Here is a 22,414-nt window from a genome sequence, read left to right as displayed (position 1 = left end):
AAAGAACTTACTAAAATAAGCCGTTTGTGGCTTCATTCAATTTCAAGGCGGCGAAGTATCTTTACTAATCTATGCCTCTTATAAATATGGACAAAGGTTGTAGAACTGGTCAGGCAGACCTGGTGCTTACCTCGCTAAGTGATATAAATTCACTATATCATACATCAGTGTTTTTCAATCTTGTTTATCGCAAGACCCCCTAAGCATGACAAAATCGCGACCCCCTGCCGTCCTTTGTCTTGAATAGATTGCAGAGGGTAATGTTTTGACGTATGTCTTGTTTTTGACACGCCTTAATGGTTTGACGCATTTTAACAAATGAGACGCGATTAGATCTAAATTGTAAAAATAGCCTTCCCTTTTTAACCGACTTCAAAAAGGAGGTGGGTTGTATGTATGTATGTATGTATGTATGTATGTATGTATGTATGTATGTATGTATGTATGTATGTATGTATGTATGTATGTATGTATGTATGTATGTATGTAACTATGTAACGGAATCGTTGAACCTGATTTCTGTCCACTTTGAACGTTTAGTTTAATTCAAAAATTTGAAGAATTATCAAAAACTGATGACAATAGACGATTTTAATAATTTTGTACCATTGTCCTTATCAACATCCTCAGGATTAACGATCTTCGAGGCGAGATTGTTCGAGCGCCGTAGAGAAAGTTTATCGCAAAGTTACTAGATTGCAACAATTATTGCTTTTTAGTTTCCATAACTGTTAGAGCGTGATTTTTAGTTTTGAAAATAATAATGTTATTTCCCTATAACTCAAATGTTCTGAAACATATCTATAATGCCCTCTTGTAGAATGATTTATACATAAATAAGTACATACATACAACCCAAGCTAATAAAAGCGTGTTTAAAATGCCCTATTTGGAATTGATTACGAATGTCCACGCTGGACAATTACCATTAATCATTAAATAGGCTACACTGTATTTCCTTAAATTGATAAAAAAAATATTTCTTTATTTTATTTTCAAAGTTTTTACGCACATGCATATTTTAGAAGATAATATCTTATCTCGAGGAATTTATAAAGTGCCTAATGCCTGTATTATATACCTACGTAATCTTATAAGTAGGATTATAAATGAGTCTATGATTATACCTAATGATTACTATCAAATTTCACTTATCACAAATCGTTCTAAGAACCGAATAAAAGTTATATAATGTAATTAGTCCACGTGCAAAATAATTCTAATGATACGCTTAGGGCTCGAACACAAAACTGCGATGCGACGCGATGCGAATTCGCAACGCAGAAAATTGCGATGCGAATAGCTGCGATGCGATATCGTGCGGCGTAACGTCTCTCAGGGTGACCAACAACAACAACCACTGTGCGATGCGAATCAATTCGCAAGTTCTTGCGATGCGTCGAGGGAGCTCGCAGATTTTTGCGATGCGACGTCGCATCGCAGTTTTGTGTACGAACCCTTAGAGGTCGTATACCAATGTCATTGTAAAAATCACGACACATTTATAAAGAAAGATCCGAGTACGGAGCGTTTTATTATTTTAGGAAAAATACTATGCTTTTTAATGAAGTGCTGAATTTATCAAATTGACTTGCTCTATTAACAAATGTAATGCCAAAAATCGAAACGAAATTGGCTAATAGGAGTATAAAGTTCACAAAAAACTACGTTTTTTTCACTACAATGTTTAAACAATATTTGCCCCATACATATTTGTTACAAAAATATTTATTTTTATACAGTTTGCAGTTTTACTATTACAGTACACATACAGATACCCTGGAAAAACGCTAGTGGGAGAGGCCCCTTGCACGGAATATGTGGAACTGGAGCCATTCCGGAGTAGATATATCGCACACGACAAATTAAAGGGTATTAAGTCTAAAAATTAAGTGAAGTGAAGAATTTTTTAACGCTTCACAACTCGAACAATATTTTGTATTTTATTGTTGTCAGTTGATTTTCAATAACGTGTTTCCATTCGTATGCATATAATTGCAATATTTTTAAAATGAAGTGTAAATAATGTGGTTTTTGTAGTCTGTTTTTTAAAGTTAATAACTTAACCTTTCCTGTTATATAGCGGTAATATCATTTTTTGCACTTCTTTTTCACATGGAATTGTTTTTTGCGTGTAGATTTAATTAACACCTTTTGTTAATGAATTATTTTATTTTGATTTATTTTTGGAGTTAATAATATTACTTCACTACTTATCACTAGTAATAAAAATAGCAACTTTTTGGCTATTGTCACAATAAAATAAAACAAACAGTTAGTTTTTCTGCTTTGTATACAATTTGCTTCTTAATAATTGAATCGATTTTGCTGGAGCTTTCAAAGAAAAAGTTCTACGTGGCTTTATTGAGTAACACGTCGAACTCTTGTTAATAGTGACGACAAAATGTTAGAATAATTGATAAAAAAAATATTATAACTGTATTATAATGATGCATTTTGTTACAGTGCTTGAAGTGGCAAACGGCGAATATGGCAAATTCAATGAGATCCTGGCAAAGAAATGTATGGTCCAGGAGATCAGCTCTCCTACCCCACCCTCCTCACCAGACGCTCCCGAAGCGCCTCAGTTCTCTTGTGGCAAGATGTCGATAGTCATCAACAAACCACACGAGCTGTATAAGTTTGGCATTCTCTTCAAACGATGTTTGGTTCAGCAATATCGAGATTGGGTGAGTACATTTTAACGTGTTACGCATAGAATTGATGCATTTACACTCTGGAGGTATTGCCCCCACACCTATTTCTGCCGTATATCGGTGTGGCGCTACTGAGTTTTGATGTCAATAGTGTGGTAAGGGATAAGGTAACGTGTAAACGTTAGTAACTCCGTTAAGAAAACATCTGAATTTACACAATTAATTTACATGATTGATTGATATTCTGTTTATCCGAGTTTTTGTGTTCATGGTGTACCCATATTACTCAAATCGTAGAGAGTCGTGATATGATGAATACATGTCGAACAAGATTTGATTGAAAAGAAAACATACTTAGAAAGGATTGAAAGAAAAGAAACAACTAAATAACAGCTTCCAATCTGTTTTATTTCCAGACAACAACCCACCTAAAAGTAGTCCTGCACGTAATGACAGGGGTCCTGCTGGGGATTCTGTACGGGAACGCCGGTAACGACGCCTCGAAGACGTTCAGCAACCTCAGCTACTTCATCGTGTCCGCCGTGTACCTGTGCTACACGTCACTCATGCCTGCTGTACTTAAATGTAACTATTTATTTAATCTTTCTAAAATGTTAGTAACTAACTTAAATGTAACTAATAATTTAATCTTTTAATCCTTTGTATCTTTTACAAAAAATGTACAGATACAAAGGTGGTCTGAATGCTATAAGCATTCTATAAGCAACAATCAGTGTGTTTATCTACTTTCTTATGTCTGTTTTATACTCAACCTATATAAATTTTGCTTAGTAATGATCAAAATTTGTCAGTTTATAGTAGTCAGAGAAAGTTAAATATCAACCTTTGGCAGCCAAAACACTGGATGGATTGAATACTCATAACGGGTGTGAAACCTTCTACCAAACTCACTTTGCTTATCTTTTATTTCTTAGTTACACCTACTGCTTAATTTTCTGTACGCACCTATATATTTGCTACTTAATATTTAACAAGGCTACGTTTTTATCTCCTGATGCGCAAATAGTCGATATTACCGAATCGTTTGTTTTATCTATTATGTAATCGATTAACAAGTGCATGTTGAAAGAGTCGTTGACGTTGTATTTTGATGTTTCTTTGATTTACCACGATATTTACTTTTCACAAATATGGTTTAGTAAACTTCACACCTCTGAGATTTTTATATCATACTAGCTGACCCGGCAAACGTTGTGTTGGTACCTAAATAAAAAATGTTAAGGGTCTACAACCCTTATCACTTAGGGGTGAAAAAAATAGATAGTAGCCGATTCTCAGACCTACTGAATATGCATATAAAATTTGGTGAAAATTTGTAAAGCCGTTACGGAGGAGTACGGTGTGACACGAGAATGATATATATAAGATAAATCTCTGGGCAAATAGGTTCCGTCATAAAATTATCCTTTGTCGTTAAAGTAAGCGATCTGTCATTTTCAATGAGTGTTTGTGTAGTTATGTATAAATTGATTGGTTATTTAAAATTTCCTAATTGTTCACAGTCCCTGCAGAATTGGGAATATTGAAGAAAGAAAACTTCAATAGCTGGTACAATCTGAAAACGTATTATGCAGCAGTATTACTCACGAGCATGCCGCTACAGGTAAATTTAATATTGTAGTAAAACATTAGCTTAAAGAATAATCATCCTCAATTAATCCTTGTTAATTAAAGGTAAAACAATTTAGATTTTCATAAAAAAAAATGGGCAATTGAAATACTTATAAAGTTCAAAACTATTTTTGTACATACTCGTAATATTTCTTTTGCATATCAATAGATTAATTAAATGGAGTAATATATTTAACCGGAACGAAATTTTCAAAATAAATAATGATAGATGAGCTATTAATATGCTAAAGGGGTCGTGCCATAAAAAAGTTTGGAAAACACTGAGACCTAGAGACCGAGACCATCAATGTTTTCATTCGGGTATCATTATGCCTATCATTGCTTACTTTTGAGATCAGGAATGGAATCGGAGGTGTGGAGGTCCTGGGGCAAAGAAGAAGTCACTTAATATTTTCCGAATAAAAGGATTTCTTTTTTGTCAAAAACAAAACATATTTCTTCAACAAAGTATGTAGATAAGTTTAAACACATTTGGTAAAATGTGATGAACCGTCACCGGGGCTATAGCTCCCTCTACCCTTCCCAAATCCGACTCTGTGTATGTACTGTACCCTTACCATGAGTTTTTATGTTTTGACAAATATGACTGTTTTGGTATTTGTTTACGTATTTGCCCATACAATTTCCAATCAGCGCCCCTAGCGGATTATATCAGAACTTGGAAATTGTATGGGCCAATACGTAAACAAATACCAAAACAGTCATACTTGTCAAAACGTAAAAACTCATGGTAAGGGTAATGATTGTTTAATTGTGTTGTTGTACTGATTAAATTATGTACACTTGCAGATAATGTATAGCGTGGTGTACTCCGCGCCGTCGTACTTCCTGTCGGGGCAGCCGCCGGAGCTGGCGCGCTACGGCATGTTCGTGCTCACGCTCGCCAACATCACGCTGCTCGCTGACGCCATCGGGAACGTCATCGGCACCTGCGTTAACCCTGTCGTGAGTATTTACGTCATGTATATCTTTTGCGACAAATCTCTCATGTGTATAAACTTTTCGCGATACGTGTATCCTGACTAGGATCCTTTTTTCTTATTTCGACAATATATCATTCTACTCGATGAGGCCATCGTCAACATCATCGGCACCTGCGTTAATCCTGTAGTGAATATTTATACCATGTATAACATCTTTCGCGTCAGATTTGTCATCGATATACTTTTATAAGTATAAAATATATAAGTAAAATATATAAGTAAGTTTTATAAGGTTATCCTTATCGCGTTATATTTGTCTTGATTAAGATACTTTTCACTTCTTTCGACAAAATCACGTTGCTCGTCATCAGCACCTGTGTTAACCCTGTAGTAAGTGTTTATGTCAGGTACCTAACCGTTTCGCGTCAGAACTCTCATATAGAGTGATAGGTACCTAAAGAAAGATTTTTGCAAGTGCATGACAAAATCCGAAACTATAAATATATAAATAGCGACAAATACTGAAAGGATTCTTGTTTTAAATAAACATTGCATTTGATTAAAAAAATATTTTTCCTAGTCCAGTGTGACATCCATAGTACAGTGTATCTTATTAGAAATTCTGGGGAGTTATGATAAATGATACACTAAAGAAAAGGTTCGTTATTAAGAAAATACGATTCTTTTCATTTAATACCTACAATTATATTTATTAGGTTAACAATGACAACTAAGTTGTTTTAATATAAACATTTCGCATACGATCGGCATATTTATGTGGCTTATTGTATTTTCTCTCTTTGCAAAAATATCGGTCCGTAGTGTCCTCATTGCGAAAAAGACGAACAAACCAACAAACACACTGTCATAAATAATATTAGTTCATTTAATCAAGGTTAATCGAAGGTAAAGAGGAACAACTTCAACGTTACCTTCCTTGAAGGGCCTAACAAATTATTACTTCGTGGACTTAAATTACGAAACTATATGGCTTCGTTACGCCATAAACATCATAATAATATTTGTTTATTACTTGAAATATTCCAACAACTTCTGAGATGGAATTTACATATAATATATACAGTTATACATATACCTACTCGTATAGATATAGTTTTAGATACTAACTTCTACGTAGGGCTCTGTCAGCGATTTATATTAAGCAATTTTCCTTGAATATTTTGGTTACAAAACGACGTAGGCTAAATGTAAGTGTAAATATAACTTTCCTTAAAAGTTTTATCTCTTTCGTGATTTTTTTGTCAAGATATCAAATGTTTGTAAGATTGATGTTTCTACAGATAGACATACATTAATGTCTACTACTGGTATTGACTCATTATTATGTAAATATGCGTGGAAGTCTAAACACATGCTGATATAACTTGAACGGTCTTGACAGGTAACAAAAAAGACAAATCGTAAGGTACATTGCATTTAAATATTTTTTGCACTTGAAAAGTGACTTTGAATGCCACGGCATAGGTATTTCGTGAATGTTGCGTATTGTTGTCAACCCATTAGGGTCCGTTCACACAGACCGGCTCGGAGAGGAGAGCAGATTTTTATCACGTTGGAAACAGATGTTTGAGCAATTGTATTAAGGTTTATTTTTGCACATGCACTTCTTTTGTCATTAAGAATGCTTGAACGCGTTCCGTGTGAAATAATAAGAGGAGCCGACCGGCTCTGACTGCGTGCTCATTCTTCCTCACGCAGCCGATCGGTTCTTATTGCGAGCGCATCCGCTTCCAGATCTTTACCAGCCGGTCTATGTGAAATAGTTGGCGGCTCCGCTCCGGCCAATTCCAAGTGTATACGTTCCGTGTGTGTGAAAAGAAAAATGCGGGCCGATGCTCTCCGAGCCAGTCTGTGTGAACGGACCCTTACTGTGCCCCTGCTGGGCACGGGTGCTAAAGTGAAAGGGTTTAGGTCATAGTATACCGCCATAACTTTTTATGACATATCTAATTATTTACCCACCGAATTAGAAAATATTATGAAAACAACACTACCTAAATATTTAACTATGTAAAAAAAATATTTTATATCACGGCGTGCGTAAATTGACGTTTTACGCACGCTTCGCGTGCGCAAAACCCCGATTTCCGACCCCGTAATATAAAATTTTATACAACACGCGGACGAAAAATGTTTTTCTGACTCGTGTGATTGCAGTCCTCGCCTGCGGCTCGGCCTGCAAACTCACACTTGTCAGAAAAAAATTTTTCGTCCTCGTATTGTAATGTACTATTTTGAGAAGCAAAGTCTATAAGATTTTTGTGGTCAAAATACTTACGGATAGTTTTTGTATCTAAAGTAAAGTAAAGTATCTATGTAAGAAAGCACCGTAGACAAATGATAATTCTTTTCTAACACACAAATAACTGAAAATTCCCAGGTGTGTGTGTGTGTGGGAATTGAACTCAGACTGGATGGGATAGAGAGACTGAGTTTTGCCTTGCACTTTCAGGTTGATTCGTACTCGAGCGTTTGACGAACCGCGTCCGACGATTTTTTTTTAAAGTTAATTGAATCCCAAATATAACACAATAGATGTAACTCGTGCAAATGGTGCTGCAAATCTTTGGGTTTAAGAGAATTGTGTAAATTATCATAAATCTGAAAAAGTTACATAGAAACTAAAGATTCGGTTTAGATTTCGGCTGAAATATGTACTTCGGTCGGTCACCATGACGTACTTATTATTTGCAGAACGGCACCTTCCTCGGCGCGATAACAACATGCGCGATGATAGTGTACGCGGGCTACCTGGTGCTGTACGACCACATGCACCCCGTCATGCGCGTCGTGTCCTACTCCTCGTTCCTGCGCTACGGCTTCGAGGGCATGGTGCTGTCGGTGTACTCCTACGGACGGGAGCCGCTCATCTGCCCCTCTGAACAACTTTATTGCCACATGCGGTAAGTTTTGTCACATGCGGTAAATTATGCCACATACAATAAGGATAATTTTCGTATAGTAGATGTCTGGAAGCGGACAAGAAATATGGAGTAATTTTACCACATGCGGTAAGTTTTGTCACACGCGGTAAATTATACCACATGCGATAAGGATAATTTTCCTATAGTAGATGTCTGGAAGCGGACAAAAAATATGGAGTAATTTTACCGCATGCGGTAAGTTTTGCCATACGCGTTAGATTAAATTGAAGATGGTAAAAGGAAAGTGTACTAGACGTCCGCAAGAAGCCAAAGGGTAATAAGTACCTATATTGCCACATGCGGTAACTTTTGGCACATGCGGTAAAGTTATATTTTTCGTTCTCCTCGTTGCTGTGCTATAGTTTCGAGACCATGGTACTGTCGGTGTACCTACTCGTACGCACGGGAGCCGCTCATCTGCCCGTCTGAAAAAGTAAGTGCAGTAAGTTTTGCCTGCCCCTTTAGTCCCGGGGTCAGGATAGGACTACGGTAACCCCTGGCTGTCGTAAGAAGCGACTAAAAGGGGGCTTCGAGGGTCGCGGGTGAAAGGAGTGGGAGCTCGAATTGCCCGGCCAGCGACCCCGGGAAGTTGTGTACTAGCTGCAGCTCACAAGAATAATACTCTGTATTGCCACAAGCGGGATTTTTTTGTCTTGTACCATAATATTATTTTTAAACTTATACTTCTTTTGGGGCACTGAAGAACAATTAGGAATGTAGTTTTTACAGTATCGACCAATGACATTTTATACTTATAGTAGTATATCGATGGTATCGACAAATAAAATTATATCCCTTAGATTATTTGAATTCAGCGGTAAATAAAACAACAGAAAAAAACTATGAAGTGTTTTGTTTTTATTATTTAAGTAAGTACGCCAGTGTTGACTTACGTCCGTACATAAGATAACAGACTTTTTTGTATACTGAAAACAGCGTATGAGTACCTTAGCAACTTTGAATTGCCACTTGCGGTATGTTTGCTTTTTACGACGAGCACACGTGATGTTTAGTTGTATTTGTCATTCATGGACACATAAATATATTGGCTTTTAACTAATCCTAAATACTACGTGACTACTATGGACGAATAACGTCACGTCACGTAAATAACGTCAAACCAAAAAATAGTAAGACACACACACGGTTAAATAGATTAGATAATCTGCGCGTTTTAGAGGAAATATTGGTAACTGATGGTACTGATGGTAAGCGGCTACAGGTGCAGAGGATTCTAACACCTTCGAGTAAAATGTTAATAATTCATACTTTAATCTCAATTTCAGATACCCCTCGGAAATCATCAAGCAACTGAGATTGACGCCGGATAACTACTGGTTTGACATCGCGATACTGGCCGCCGAAGTCATTGTAGTTAGAATAATAGCGTACCTCACTCTGAAGAGATTTGTTAGGAGATCTAGATAGATAAAAATTAAAGGAACACAGACTTGTTACTTTAGATTAACGGCCGTTATTAATAATAAATCTATCCGATATCTGCTCACCGGAGATCGAAGTTTGGCAGTTTCTTCCCACTAGAAAATATGAAATTTCAAAAATTGTAACGCAAAATGGGATTGATTATTAATAAAAAGCGTACCTACTTTGTCTAAATTCCTTTCACCGATGACTTACAAAATGATCTGTAAATAATTTGGCAGATTTTCTTAACCCTATTTGTCAAGAAAATTGTGTGCATATCATTTTATTTGTAAGTGGTGAAATAAATTATAAAATCGTGTAGTCTGGGTTATATAGTTGTGGCCTGAATAACATTACAAGATTATTTGTGTCACTATATGGAAGCATGACTGTCACTGCTGGGCTGACTTTCTTCTCTAAATATGAAGCTAGGATCAATATCCACAATGGGCAAGTATATGGTACGAGAATATAATCTAGAACATTGAAGAATATTGGATTTTTCTAGATTTATATTCATATCGCTGGACTTGCCATTCAAATAGATGCATGTAGTACTTACAAGTGGGTACTTAATAATATTAAGATTATAAGAGTTAGACTTAGCTATAGCTCTTTATCAGAAAAATCTCACAGTTATCTTATAGCTCTACATGAGCTCTACATTGTACTAAAGCTCTCATTTCATAACCAAGTTATATTAATTTAATGAAAAAATAATGAATACTGGTTTGAGTATTTCAAAATAATTATCTACCTACACATAGAAAATATTGATTTATTCATTTAATGAATTTAATTTAATACTTTATATTAATATCTATTAATGGATTTAAATTAAAATATTAATAGGAATTTTCTCACACGTATTAGTAATTACAGTTATAGATTTTGCAAATAATTACCTCATTCATTATATCAAGGCACTTAAATTGTAATATGACCTTTTAATAAACATAATCATTATTTATTTTAATGTTGCCACATCTAAATATGATATCAAAAATAATTAAAAATACATTTTGTGTACTCACTGTTCTAAATTCTATTCGAACATACTTACTGTAAAAATAATGTAGAAGTTACACATATATGTAGGATTAATATAAAAACTAAATTATTTTATATAAATAAAAACAAGGCCAGGCCTACTAAACGACTTAGGTCAAAATGAATATTACCTACTATTCTGTAAAGCCTAACTTTAATATTGCCATATTACGGCCAGAACAACACTGTGTTTGTCTATTACCATCTCTTTAGTATTTAAATAAAAAAATAGAATTAACTGTATTGTTATGATTGATGGGTAAACTCTTTGTTAAGTGATACAATAATTGTATTATATAACACCGGAAAGTTAACCAAAAAATCCCGAGTTTACGAACGCAGTGCGTCAATAACCTAAGGAAATAATTTCCTTATTTGTAGGATGTAACTTTTTTATTGCATATAATTATATACGTTCGTAATTAATTTAAAGGCCAATATCTTGTATGAGGTGAGGTGCTTGGTTTTATATGCAAATAATAATTAGGTATATTTAAGGTAAGTAGTACCTATATTATAGATTTTTTTTTATATGTCTATGGTATATGTAATTATGTAAGACAAAGAAAGAATATGCTGTGATCTTTTAAATATTTTATTAATATGCAGTATTTACATAATTACCTGCTTATTGTAAGGATTGGCATAATTCAGTGAATTTAGATAATCATACTGATAAATAAATTTATTTATATTTTAATATAAGATCGGTGTATGTACCTTAAAGTTTTAATTATTTGTAACTGCTTAATTTTATCGTGGAATATGGAACATGTGATAAATAAATACATATATAGAATACGTGAATATTCCATATCATTGTAATATGTTATTTTTCTATAATACGTAGGATTTCATTGTCAAAATTTGCGTTGTAAAATAATTTACAAGCAAAAAATATATACAATTACAAAAAATAATAAAATATGGAAATTTAAATTTATTTTATTCATCCTTAATTTTAAATAATGATGGTATTGAGTTATAATATAGATAAATAACTATTGTCATCTCTTTTACGAACGAGGCCGCGGGTAAAAACTAGTATCCATTACATATTTCTTTAATCTAAGAAATCTCCTGATCGATTGGATTAAAAAATATAATGTGAGCATGACATTTTATAACTTGTAACATTTATAAAACGAATGTGACGTAACACTGTTACGTAATCGTGACGTAATCTTTTGGAAAATGATACGTTGGATTATTATGTGGGACTTGCGAACAGTGGATAATGCAGTAGATTAACATATATTAGAAGGGACTTAAAAATGTCACAGTTTCACTTAATATAAATCACCACTTGGAAAATTAGAGGGAAAAGGAAAATGTCACCACGTATTTTCACACTGCCACTCATAGAGTAAGCTTTTCGAGTGCTTTTTGACAGCTTTGAAGTATCTTGAGCAGCTCTTAAAACGACAGCACTCTCTTCAATACTTCTCCAGTAGAGGGATGATAGAGTTGCTAAACACTGTAAGAAAAGACACAATTTCATAAGTGTAGTAACTAAATGTTTTCGAAATAATTACCATTCAAGATTATTTTACGTAGATATTGTAAAGGCCTTTTTTATACTGGACACGCACGTTTGCACATGCATACCGTACCATTTTGCCATCAACGGGCAAGATGTGGAATGAACTGCCTCCTAAGGTATTTCAGGTCTATGAAATTGGGTTTTTCAAAAAAGGTGCAATAGAAGCTCTCTTTTCAAGCCACGCATTAGATACTAAATTGGTGCACTGCGTATTGATATGTACCTACGAGCCTTGTTACTACAAAACATAAAATAATTACTTTTAACCTGTTGACTTACTACTCGTAATACGTAAATATGTGCCAGATCTATCTATGGTTCTGGTGCCACTCCCAACCACGAAGGTGCCTCCAATAACAAAGCAATAAAAAGTTATTAATTTGGATTTAAATACCTTAAGCTTCAGATCTCCCATCATATACTGTTCTTCTATCTTAAAATCGAGGCCTAAACTAGTGATCTCCAATCCATCGTTCTTGATAGATATTGGTGGTACAACAGAAGATGCCGGTTCTCCATTAATATACCATGCTAGGTGTACAGCAGGTCTAGATCTACCTGACGTGCAGTTTACCCTTACGTAGTCTCCTAAATAGTAATGAGATTTGAAACCAGTTATAGTAGGGCCCTGGGTTGGAAGAGCTGTAAAAATAATGGAAAAGTGTTCTAAATTATTCTTTGTGATTTTTGTTTCTTTTTTACGTCAATTTTTTTTAACGTATACCTATATTGAATTGAGTGCTAACATTAAAAAATGAAATTATAATCAGTAACTAAAAATTATCATGAGGTAAACAAGCGTACCTACTATACTATATTTCGAAGGTGAACGACAGAAAAAGTTGTAGAGTACTGCCAGTGGCGGCCCTAGCAAAATATTCGGTGGTGCGACATCTGACGGTGGCGCTCCCTAGGTCTTTTCGACGTTTTAGCTGGCAGCCTCTGCCACCTTATGTTTACGCCACAGAATATGTATTTTACAGCCATGTATCTTAAGATCTACGGCCACCATACAGCCGGTCAATTAACAGCCTATCCTCTTTACTAAACAGTGAGGCTCGGGTGTTTTCGGCACTCCTCCTATGACGGCGCACGGTGCCGTTGCACCGCTCGCACCGCCCTGGGCCGCCCCTGGGTAATACCCTACACCTTTTTGGTTTGGTTGACCTTGGTTAAAAATATGAAGACGAGATATTTTTATTACACTTACCAATGACTAGCATGTCAGCATATTCTGAGACGGTGTGAAATCGCGGTCTCTCACCAGATACTTCACAACGATATCGTCCATTGGTCTCCAAGCTAGCTGGAGCCAGTGTTAAATTGGATCCGGATATATTAAATTCCTAGAAAATAAATAAGCAATGTATTTTTTTCAGTCTGTTTTCACCACAGACAAAGATTTGCCTTGAATAATAATAATATGAAATAAACTGCATGATTGTTTACTTTTAATAAGTAAAGAAAAACGAACAGTCAAGGATCGTTGATGGTATATGCCCTGGAGTATGGGCTGATCCCTGTCTCATTTAAACAGCATAGGGAAATGGGCGACTAAGGAATAGCTCGAAGTAGGTATACCTCAACATCAACTCCAGGCAGCTGGAACATCCTGCATGGTTCGATATCACGTGGTACGTGTCGAAAGAACTCTTTGCCGTCCTTGTACCACTTCACGGAGTACAGAGTGTCGTTGGGAGCCAGTGTCCAGTGGCACAGAATTGTTGTACGAGTACCCAACAGCACTTGTGTGGGTACATGCAAGGCTACCAACTCCAAAGACATTACGCAATCTAAAAATGAAACAAAATATCATTCAGATGATTTAGGCAATGGTACTATTTAAGTAACCTTCCTCTAGGTAGTCTACGAAATATAGATATTAAATAATGCTTTTGACAGTCAAAGATCCATTCTAGGATTTCCTATATCATGGGTACCATCGGGCACAAGTCCTTCATAGCTGATTAAGGTGCATTTGGAATATACTGATCCAGTAGCGATTTTCTCAAGCTGCATTCATGAGGGCTCCTAAAAGATTTAATGACTGCTATGCAATGATAACAACCGAAACCATTTTTACGGGCCCTTAAAAATAAAAGCACACACAAAATTAAGACACTAGCACCCATCTAATTCTAAGCCGCGTAATGTATATTATTTCAGACATAGGTGTTCGAATCAATCTCGGAATTATATTTTAAACATTTATTCTCAACCTATGTTCTCAACCGATTGAACTAAACTTTTAGTTATAAGTATTGATTTCAATTAATCACAAAATAACATCAATCATATTTTGTATTATAGGACGTACTTTAGTGTATTCAAGTTTTAATAAAAATTGTTTTCTTTGTTGAGCTTCCACTGAAGTCTAGCTCAATTAGATTTCTTTGTAATCTAACTGATATTGTTTTCATGTAGTTAAGTAAAAATAAAAGGATTTAATATTAGATCCCAAGTCACGGGTTGGTTTAGTTTTACCATGTTTTTATTTAGTTAAATCTTTTCACAGCTGACGATAAAAGGAACGGTTTGATTGATGTAATAAATGACATAGGTAAATGTAAATTAAAATGGATATTGTTATTATTACTGCTACCAGACATGAAATTTTTCTACGTTCACGGGCCCACACTAGGATTTCTTGGGTGCCATTACGCACACAAAGGCTAATATACAAACAACCAGACTCAGAAAATATATCTAAATCCCCATACAGATATCGATCTGGCCTATCTGGATATCTAAATCCCCATACAGGGGTCGAACCTGGAACCTTTTGGGCATCGTTCATGACCGCTCTGCCATGCGGGTCATCAACGTCGTTATTATGTGAAGGTACTTACCCAATATTGTAAGAAACAGCATACAGCATGAACATCGTGAAAATAACATCAGCATAATGATTGACTGTTATTAGCATTATATTTCACATTCCATTGTAATATCTTATTGTTTTACGAGTACGTGTCTGAAAACGAAAACCTTATAATAATACACATACCTAATATGAATACCTATATAGAAGCAAATAAGCATGCAGTCCACCGTATGATAAGTGGCATATGTCGCCAATGGATGTCACCATTAGGATTAGAGCTTTACATGAAGTCGGCCACAGATGCGTTGCTTTTTCTAACGACTAAGTTGGAAAGCCTCATACATCTCTCCCTTACCATATCCTTCCAAAGCAGACCATATTATTACCAACTCTACACTGCTGTCTTAAGGCAGTAATACTTATATATAATAATTAATGATTTAACGAATTGGTTACCACACTAATCTGTGCCACAAACTAGAACATAACAGCGCTACTTGGGTACTACTACAAGGTTGAACTATTTAGGTAATAAATACATTAAATGATGTAATAAATACATTAAATCTTTTAACTCTTAAACTTCCGAAAATTGGTATAGAACGGGTCCTAAGTAGGTATGAGAAGGAATATAAGGACGTGCTTGAGCTTTGTTCCAACAATTTCATGGCATTTTACGGAATATCAAGTTACATGCTCGTTCGAATATAATAAAATAAATTTATTATGTTTCTTGCAATCGCTAACGAACTTACATCATAACAGTTGTGAAATCAATGCAGAACTTTTAAAGGTATAAAAAGTAGATACTTAAATAAACAAAATCGAAATAATTTTATGATAACACTATAACGATAGTATAATAATAAATTAGGCTTTATACATAATAGATATAGTTCAAATAATGGGGTGCTCATTTATCAGGTTCGAAAAGCCCCCCTACACTTTTTCCATAATTATACTATTTACTGTTCCTTAATTGATTCTTAGATTGAAAATTATTTTCTACTTTTTAGTTTATTTTATCATAAAAGTGTGTTTTTTAGTTTTTTGAACTATATTTATTTTATTAATTTTTAGTATTTGTTGTTATAGCGACCACCATTATGCATCGTTTGTAAAAAAATCAAGTGTCTATCTATTACGGTTTAAGAGATAAAGCCTAGTGACACACGAACAGACAGCGAAGGGTTACGTTTTACCCTACTAGTACGGAATCCTAAAAATCATTCTACAAGACGGCATTTTAGATATGTTTCAGTACTTTTGAGTTATAGGGAAATAACATTATTATTTTCTAAACTAAAAATCACGCTATAACAGTTACGCCTTATTGTAACTAAAAAGCAATAATTATTTGCAATCTAGTAACTTGGGATTAACTTTTTCTAAGGCGCATGAACAATCTCGCCTCGAAAATCGTTAATCCTGAGTATGTTAATAAGGACAATGGTACAAAATTATTAAAATCGTGTATTGTCATCGGTTTTTGATAATTCTTCAAAATTTTGAATTAAACTGAACGTTCAAAGTGGACAGAAATCGGGTTCAAAGATTCCGTTACTTGTTACTTACATACATACCTACATACATACAGCCCAAGCTAATAAAAGCGTGATAAAAATTGGAAGGTTACCATGCCAGGCATAAGGCTACCATGAAGATCTTATTTTATGTAAAAAAGCTTTAAAGCAGTGATACCATAGTGGTGGAAACTCGATCTTTGAATCGGAGGGTCTGAAGTTCGAAATAGCTTGAATTCCAACGACGTATTTCCAATTTTTCATAGCAACTAATGTGCGTAGGAATTAGAAAAGGAAAACATCGTGAGGGAACATATACACTTGATAGATTTAAAAATAAAGTTTTCAAAGGTGTGTGAAGTCTACTAATTCGCACTTGCAACTGTGCACTGTGAACTTAGGCCTAACTTTACGCTCATTATCAATATGAACTAATGCTGTTCCACAAACTTAAAATAAAAAAAGAATAGAGACAAAAAATACTAAAAATACGACTTACCCATGAATGTACTATTCGATGTTTAGGAAAGTTCATTTTGCAATGGAATAAGTATACACAATAAATCGCAAAAGTATGTTCACCGTGTTAAATTAAATATACTCAATATACAAAATATCAATTGTTCACCAGATCCTACGAACGTGCTTCTATATTGGTTGATTTCGTTGAAATACTCTTGTTTCACCGCGCTGAAAACACCAGCCTTAAGCTCCGTTCAAAGTTAGCCGCAAAAGCTCGAATAGCGGATAGCGATTCTGTACAAATCATATTTACTAAATTAATAGAAAATGTATTCCAAGATTACCAGATATTAGATCCTATAAGTTTTATTGTAAAGCTTATACATTCATATTAAACGAAAAACATTTCATAACAATATGTCCTAAATAATTAATACATACGAGTAGTTATCTGTTTATTTACAAAAGAGAAAAAAATGTCTTTAATTTCTGTAACAACATAGGCAAAAATCCTTACGTTTTAACTTCTGTCTGTAGTCACTACATACGATTCCTTAGTGACTACGGTTCCTTAGTATGCCGAGAAAATAAATTTCCTATTCAGATTACAAAAGTCACGACGTTCGGGGCAACTTAATACGGGAATCGCAAGTGCTCAAGTTAAAAGCTAGGTCCATAAACGTCTTATAGTAACTGTATTGCAGATAAAACGACTTATTGCTATCATGGGTATCATGACACCACAATTAGTATGGTATCCATTACAATGGGGCCCGAGCTTAGCTGCCTTAAACATACACTACCATAAAAGTATTACACGCCTGTCAAAGCAATTCGCAATAGGGGCAAATTGCTAAAGAGGAAAGTTATATTTTCCATTATGTTAAAAACAGAAGGCAAAGATTCGCATTGTTGACTTAAACTGTTGTTTAACGTGAGAATCCATACTAAATATTTTATTAAAAAGCCGGCAGACGGTAGGTAAGTACCTAATGGTGAATATCGCACGGAAATGTTCTATCAAAAAGGACAGGTTGTTGAAGACTAAATTTGAAGGTCTTATATTAGTGTAAATGAAGTTGGAATTAAGTAGGGCCGACTAGACATACTTGCACACACACACACATACCTACATACATACGCTCGAAAATTATAACCCTCGACAGTTTTGTAAAAAGTTCATTACCATCTAGTTTGTGACAGCTGCGTTGCTAAACTCAAGCTGCGTCATTTCCAGCTGGATAGTACAATCAGCTTTCCATGCCACTGTTGACAGCGATAAGTAAACCCGCAGACGAATATGGCTCCATACAATGCCGCTGCGATCGTGCCAAGATGAATGGCCCATGACTACGGTCATTGTATGCGTATTTGGTGTCTGAATTCTTAGTATCCAGTGAGTCATGCTTTGGCAGTCTAGTGGTTGAAAACGGTCTGTCAAACGAGGGGACCGAGGTTCAAATCCTCGGCAGGTACCTTAGATTTTACAATATAGGTATGTTTATTAGAAATCTCTTATTACTTGTTACAATTGTGACAAAAAAACCTTGCTATGGGAATAAACCTCTCATTCAGAGAGGAGACCCGTGGTCATCAGTAACAGAATGTAATTGACAAACAGTTGACGACGAGAAGTTGCTGAAAATAGTTTAGCGTAGGTAAGGTAGCGTAAAGTTACAGAAATTCATTTAGAACATGTTCAAGTATAAAATACCTTCTAACGTAAATTTATGTGATTATCACTTGCATAATACGTAGATAGTAGCAATGACATATTCAAATATATTCAAAAAATCCCATTTTTATCCAGAAGCGACGAAGCTAATGGCCTGTATAGATACTATTGTTGCGTGAATCCAGCTGGAAGTGATGTTCTGACGTCTTTCCGTTCCTCTATAAAAACATTAATCTCTACTGAACATCATCAAACGCAGCTAAGATACGAACAGGTAAGGTTTGCAAACCAGTAACATTTTGAAAGTAGGAAAATCTTTTCAGCAGTATACGATTTTGAAAATATTGTGATATCAGTGTAGCATACATACAATAATACCAATATTTTCAAAGTTTAAAGTAATCTAGTACAGGCACAGCTAGGTACGAATGCCTATTCAGAAAGACAAAATATCAAAAGTGTTACTACTTACTACCGCTACCCTTACTAGTGTCTACCGTATCTGAAGAGTCCTAATATGTAAACATGTCTATCTTTACCGATCCTTTCACAGAACCGTAACACTACCGCTATAAAATATATGTGTTCTGTGTCATAAAAATAGGAGTGGCAGTTTTGCCATGCCGCTAAAAACACGTTAAGTTCTACCTCATTTTAAAATTAAGGATTTTCCTTTTATTCAATTGATTCAAAGTATGGGCGTATAAACGGGAGGATTGGCAGGAAGTTTAGAGAAGCCCCACCCTTCAAATTGGAGAATGTTATTTATGTGTCGACCACAAACAGAGCTTTTTCCAGGATCCAAAATGCCGAGTAACCGGAGTAAGAGCTTCATCATTGCGCTAGTTCTATGGTGCTCCATAGTCCTAAGCGAGGCCGCGTCGCCGGGTGCACGGTGCAAGTTGAAGAAACACACGCACAAAGCCGTGCAGACTGACTACAACGGGTTGAGATGCTGGGACGAGGTTAAGATCAAGTCGTGCTGGGGTTACTGCTTATCGTACGAGGTATGTAAATTAATAGTTGTTACTTTCTTTGTTTTCCCAACAGGAATTCATGTTTTGAAGTATCTTTTTAAGAGGCCTTCCTATAATTTCCACGTCAATGGAATGTTTTTTACAGACTTTTCAAATATTAATTCAAATATTAATTAAATTTTAAATCGAGATTGATATATCGCAGTAGCCTTGTTTTCACTTGTTTTGATTTTTGAAAATGTTAATTGGCAAATCTTAAAACTCTCCGATTTTCATATAAATTGTACTTGACAATATATATGTACAGTTTTATCATAAAATCAACCGAGGCTGCAAATTGTAAGTGCTTAAAGAGACTTACATATCTGAAAGGAGATGTTTCAAAATGTATGGGCTCCCGGCCACCTTTTGTACACGATACTAAAAACTAAGAAAACATGCAAAGAACAATTCGTAGGCGTCCATTTTCTTCAAATCATCTTCGTTTAATTGTTTAAAAACAATAATTTACACACTTAAACTTGCAACACAACAGTGGAAAAACATCATGGCGGTAGTGTAATAGTGTCTTGTGTCATTCTATTTTAACTTACTATATACATTATATAATTTTTAATATATGTTTTACGCGAATGGGCGTAGATATATAAATATTGTATTGTATGTATTTGAGAAACAATGCCTATATTTGATAAACATTAATGATATTTACTTTCACTACTGTATTATATTTCTTACTACTTAAAACAAACGTACCAAAATATGTACCTACTTCTACACCAATTTATTTTAGTTAAAACATTTAAGTGTGTAAATAAAACAACTTTAAGTACACATTTAGATAATATTTTATTTATTCTTCACTTAGATACATTATTTATTCATTTTCAACATCTTCCCTTATCAATATTTTCATCCAATCATGTAGCAGGTTCTGTAATATCCTGTGACGAGCTCAGCCCAAACTTCAAACAATGGTCATAATGTGAGCGCAACTACCTACGAGTACGGTTCTTTGCTCAGCGATGCAGTTGCAATAATAACTGATTATTTTGTCATCCCAAGAATGTCCTTGTCTTGCTATTGTAGTAATCCTAAAAAAGAGAAATGTAAAAAGACTAGGTTCTCTAATTTAAAATTATTAACGATTATTTCACGATTAATACAACTAACTGATGTATATTTTACCTGATGATATTGAATCCTTGTCAACACAATCCACAGCAATCGCACGAAAATCACAAGAGTCCATAAAACATAAGCTGGGTAAATAAGTAAGGTAGAATCAGTCCAAAATCGTAAGCAGCATAGAGCAGAAACATATTCAGGATTGAAATGGAATCTTCTCGTCAGTATATATTTATTCAACGTTTACATTGGAGTCCACTATTATATAATATGTTTATATCCACTTTTACACATATCAAAGTGACAACTTCTTCTTTTTTAATTTGACATGTCACTTACATCTATAAAACCAGATACAATTTAAAAGGTGGTTTTGTTATAATTATTATAAATAATTAATTAAATTCAGAAATAATGGCGGGATACCCAAAACAAAAGCCAGGTGGTAAAGTACTAAGGTAACAATAACTTTACGACAAAAACAGCAAAATACAGAACTACCGACATCCAAAGAGTATAGTAACCTATGTGTGGGGTACACATAGGTTCCCTGAACTTCCCTGACCGACATTGACAATTTTGAAAACTTGACATTGTCAGTATTCCGCCATATTTAATATTTCAATAAGGAATGCCTATTCTAAATAATTTTAAACAGGAATACTTTAGGTTGTCAAAATATATGTGTATTTTTCTTCAATTATACAAATTATTCGTGTTTTTTAGATATCGTGTACATGAGAAGGCCGAAAATGAAACATCTCCTTTATAACAGGTGTCCTACACAATAAATTCAATTATTTCTAGATATCGCACTGGCAGTTCCCCTACAAGGAATCCCACCACCCGGTTTGCGTGCATGGTGACCGTCGCCACGCGTCCACTAGGCTGCGCAACTGCGACCCTGGGGTCCAACCAGGCACCGAAGTATACCACTACGTCGAAGCTGCTTCCTGCAGGTGTCAGGTATTTAAGAACCATTTCTAACTGACAACGAACTTTCGATTTTTCAATGTACGAGCAAATGTAACAGTATAGCGATCAAATATAATACCTAATATTCAAATAATTTAATTGTATTTATTATTTTTTATAATATTATAACATTTATAACATTTAATCTGATTTTATTTACCTTATCGTCGTTATATTAGGTGTTGGCTTTGGGTGTTGGTTATAATAATAAGGTATATTAGCATACATGCCTAATATATTTTTGGTAAGTCGGTATGGAATATTAATTTCAGTAAAGGTTTCAATTTAATAATCTTCTGGTATAATGAAATTTATTGTAGAAAATTATTGTATTATAGTGTACATTGCTTTTCTTTCATTATTATTTCATTTCATTATATACTAAAATTAAATTAAATATTATTTGCAGGTATGTTCGTCTGAAGACACTAGCTGCGAATGGCTCCCTCCAGACTCATCTCTTCTTGGTGGCTTGATGCTCGGTGAAGATTCAGAAGACCTCGACTAAAACATTTTTCATAAATTCATTAATGATTTTTAAAGTAATGCATTGCAAGTTACACTAAAATAAACTAATGCCTTAATTCTGAGTTTAATTTTTGAGTAGTCGTAACGTAATTACTAAAAAAAATTAGAATGGTTTAATAATAATAT

General features: G+C 34.6%; 2 protein-coding genes and 2 long non-coding RNA genes across 4 annotated transcripts in view; 2 read left to right on the top strand and 2 right to left on the bottom strand.

The window, feature by feature from the left end:
• The window catches only part of LOC140749432 (ATP-binding cassette sub-family G member 4), a 67,477-nt gene extending 57,864 nt beyond the window's left edge, over positions 1-9,613 (top strand). The window contains exons 7-12 of the mRNA XM_073082468.1: positions 2,467-2,690; positions 3,074-3,242; positions 4,181-4,281; positions 5,100-5,255; positions 7,949-8,157; positions 9,465-9,613. Coding sequence (XP_072938569.1) covers positions 2,467-2,690; positions 3,074-3,242; positions 4,181-4,281; positions 5,100-5,255; positions 7,949-8,157; positions 9,465-9,606 — 1,001 coding nt within the window. The 3' untranslated portion in view covers positions 9,607-9,613. The remainder of the gene's footprint in view (positions 1-2,466; positions 2,691-3,073; positions 3,243-4,180; positions 4,282-5,099; positions 5,256-7,948; positions 8,158-9,464) is intronic.
• A 1,575-nt stretch (positions 9,614-11,188) lies between these two features.
• LOC140749435 (uncharacterized) lies at positions 11,189-13,542 on the bottom strand. Its single transcript, XR_012103098.1, has 3 exons — positions 13,407-13,542; positions 12,591-12,838; positions 11,189-12,130 (listed from the first exon to the last, which is right to left on the bottom strand). It is a non-coding gene; the product is annotated as an uncharacterized LOC140749435 (long non-coding RNA).
• Positions 13,543-13,855: 313 nt separating this feature from the next.
• Positions 13,856-17,203, bottom strand: LOC140749434 (uncharacterized). Its single transcript, XR_012103097.1, has 3 exons — positions 17,043-17,203; positions 15,046-15,170; positions 13,856-13,989 (listed from the first exon to the last, which is right to left on the bottom strand). It is a non-coding gene; the product is annotated as an uncharacterized LOC140749434 (long non-coding RNA).
• Positions 17,204-19,315: 2,112 nt separating this feature from the next.
• On the top strand, positions 19,316-22,268 carry GPB5 (glycoprotein hormone beta 5). Its single transcript, XM_073083118.1, has 3 exons — positions 19,316-19,687; positions 21,593-21,751; positions 22,170-22,268. The coding sequence occupies exons 1-3, from the start codon at positions 19,439-19,441 to the stop codon at positions 22,266-22,268; spliced, it is 507 nt and encodes a 168-aa protein (XP_072939219.1). The 5' UTR covers positions 19,316-19,438.
• Positions 22,269-22,414: the final 146 nt, after the last annotated feature.

The sequence above is a fragment of the Epargyreus clarus genome, unplaced genomic scaffold, assembly GCF_041222505.1.
Source record: "Epargyreus clarus isolate Ecla_fem2 unplaced genomic scaffold, WU_Ecla_fem_2.2 ptg000018l, whole genome shotgun sequence".
NCBI lineage: Eukaryota > Metazoa > Arthropoda > Insecta > Lepidoptera > Hesperiidae > Epargyreus > Epargyreus clarus.
Note: the sequence above shows the minus strand (reverse complement) of the source record. Positions and strands in the feature narration are given on the sequence as shown.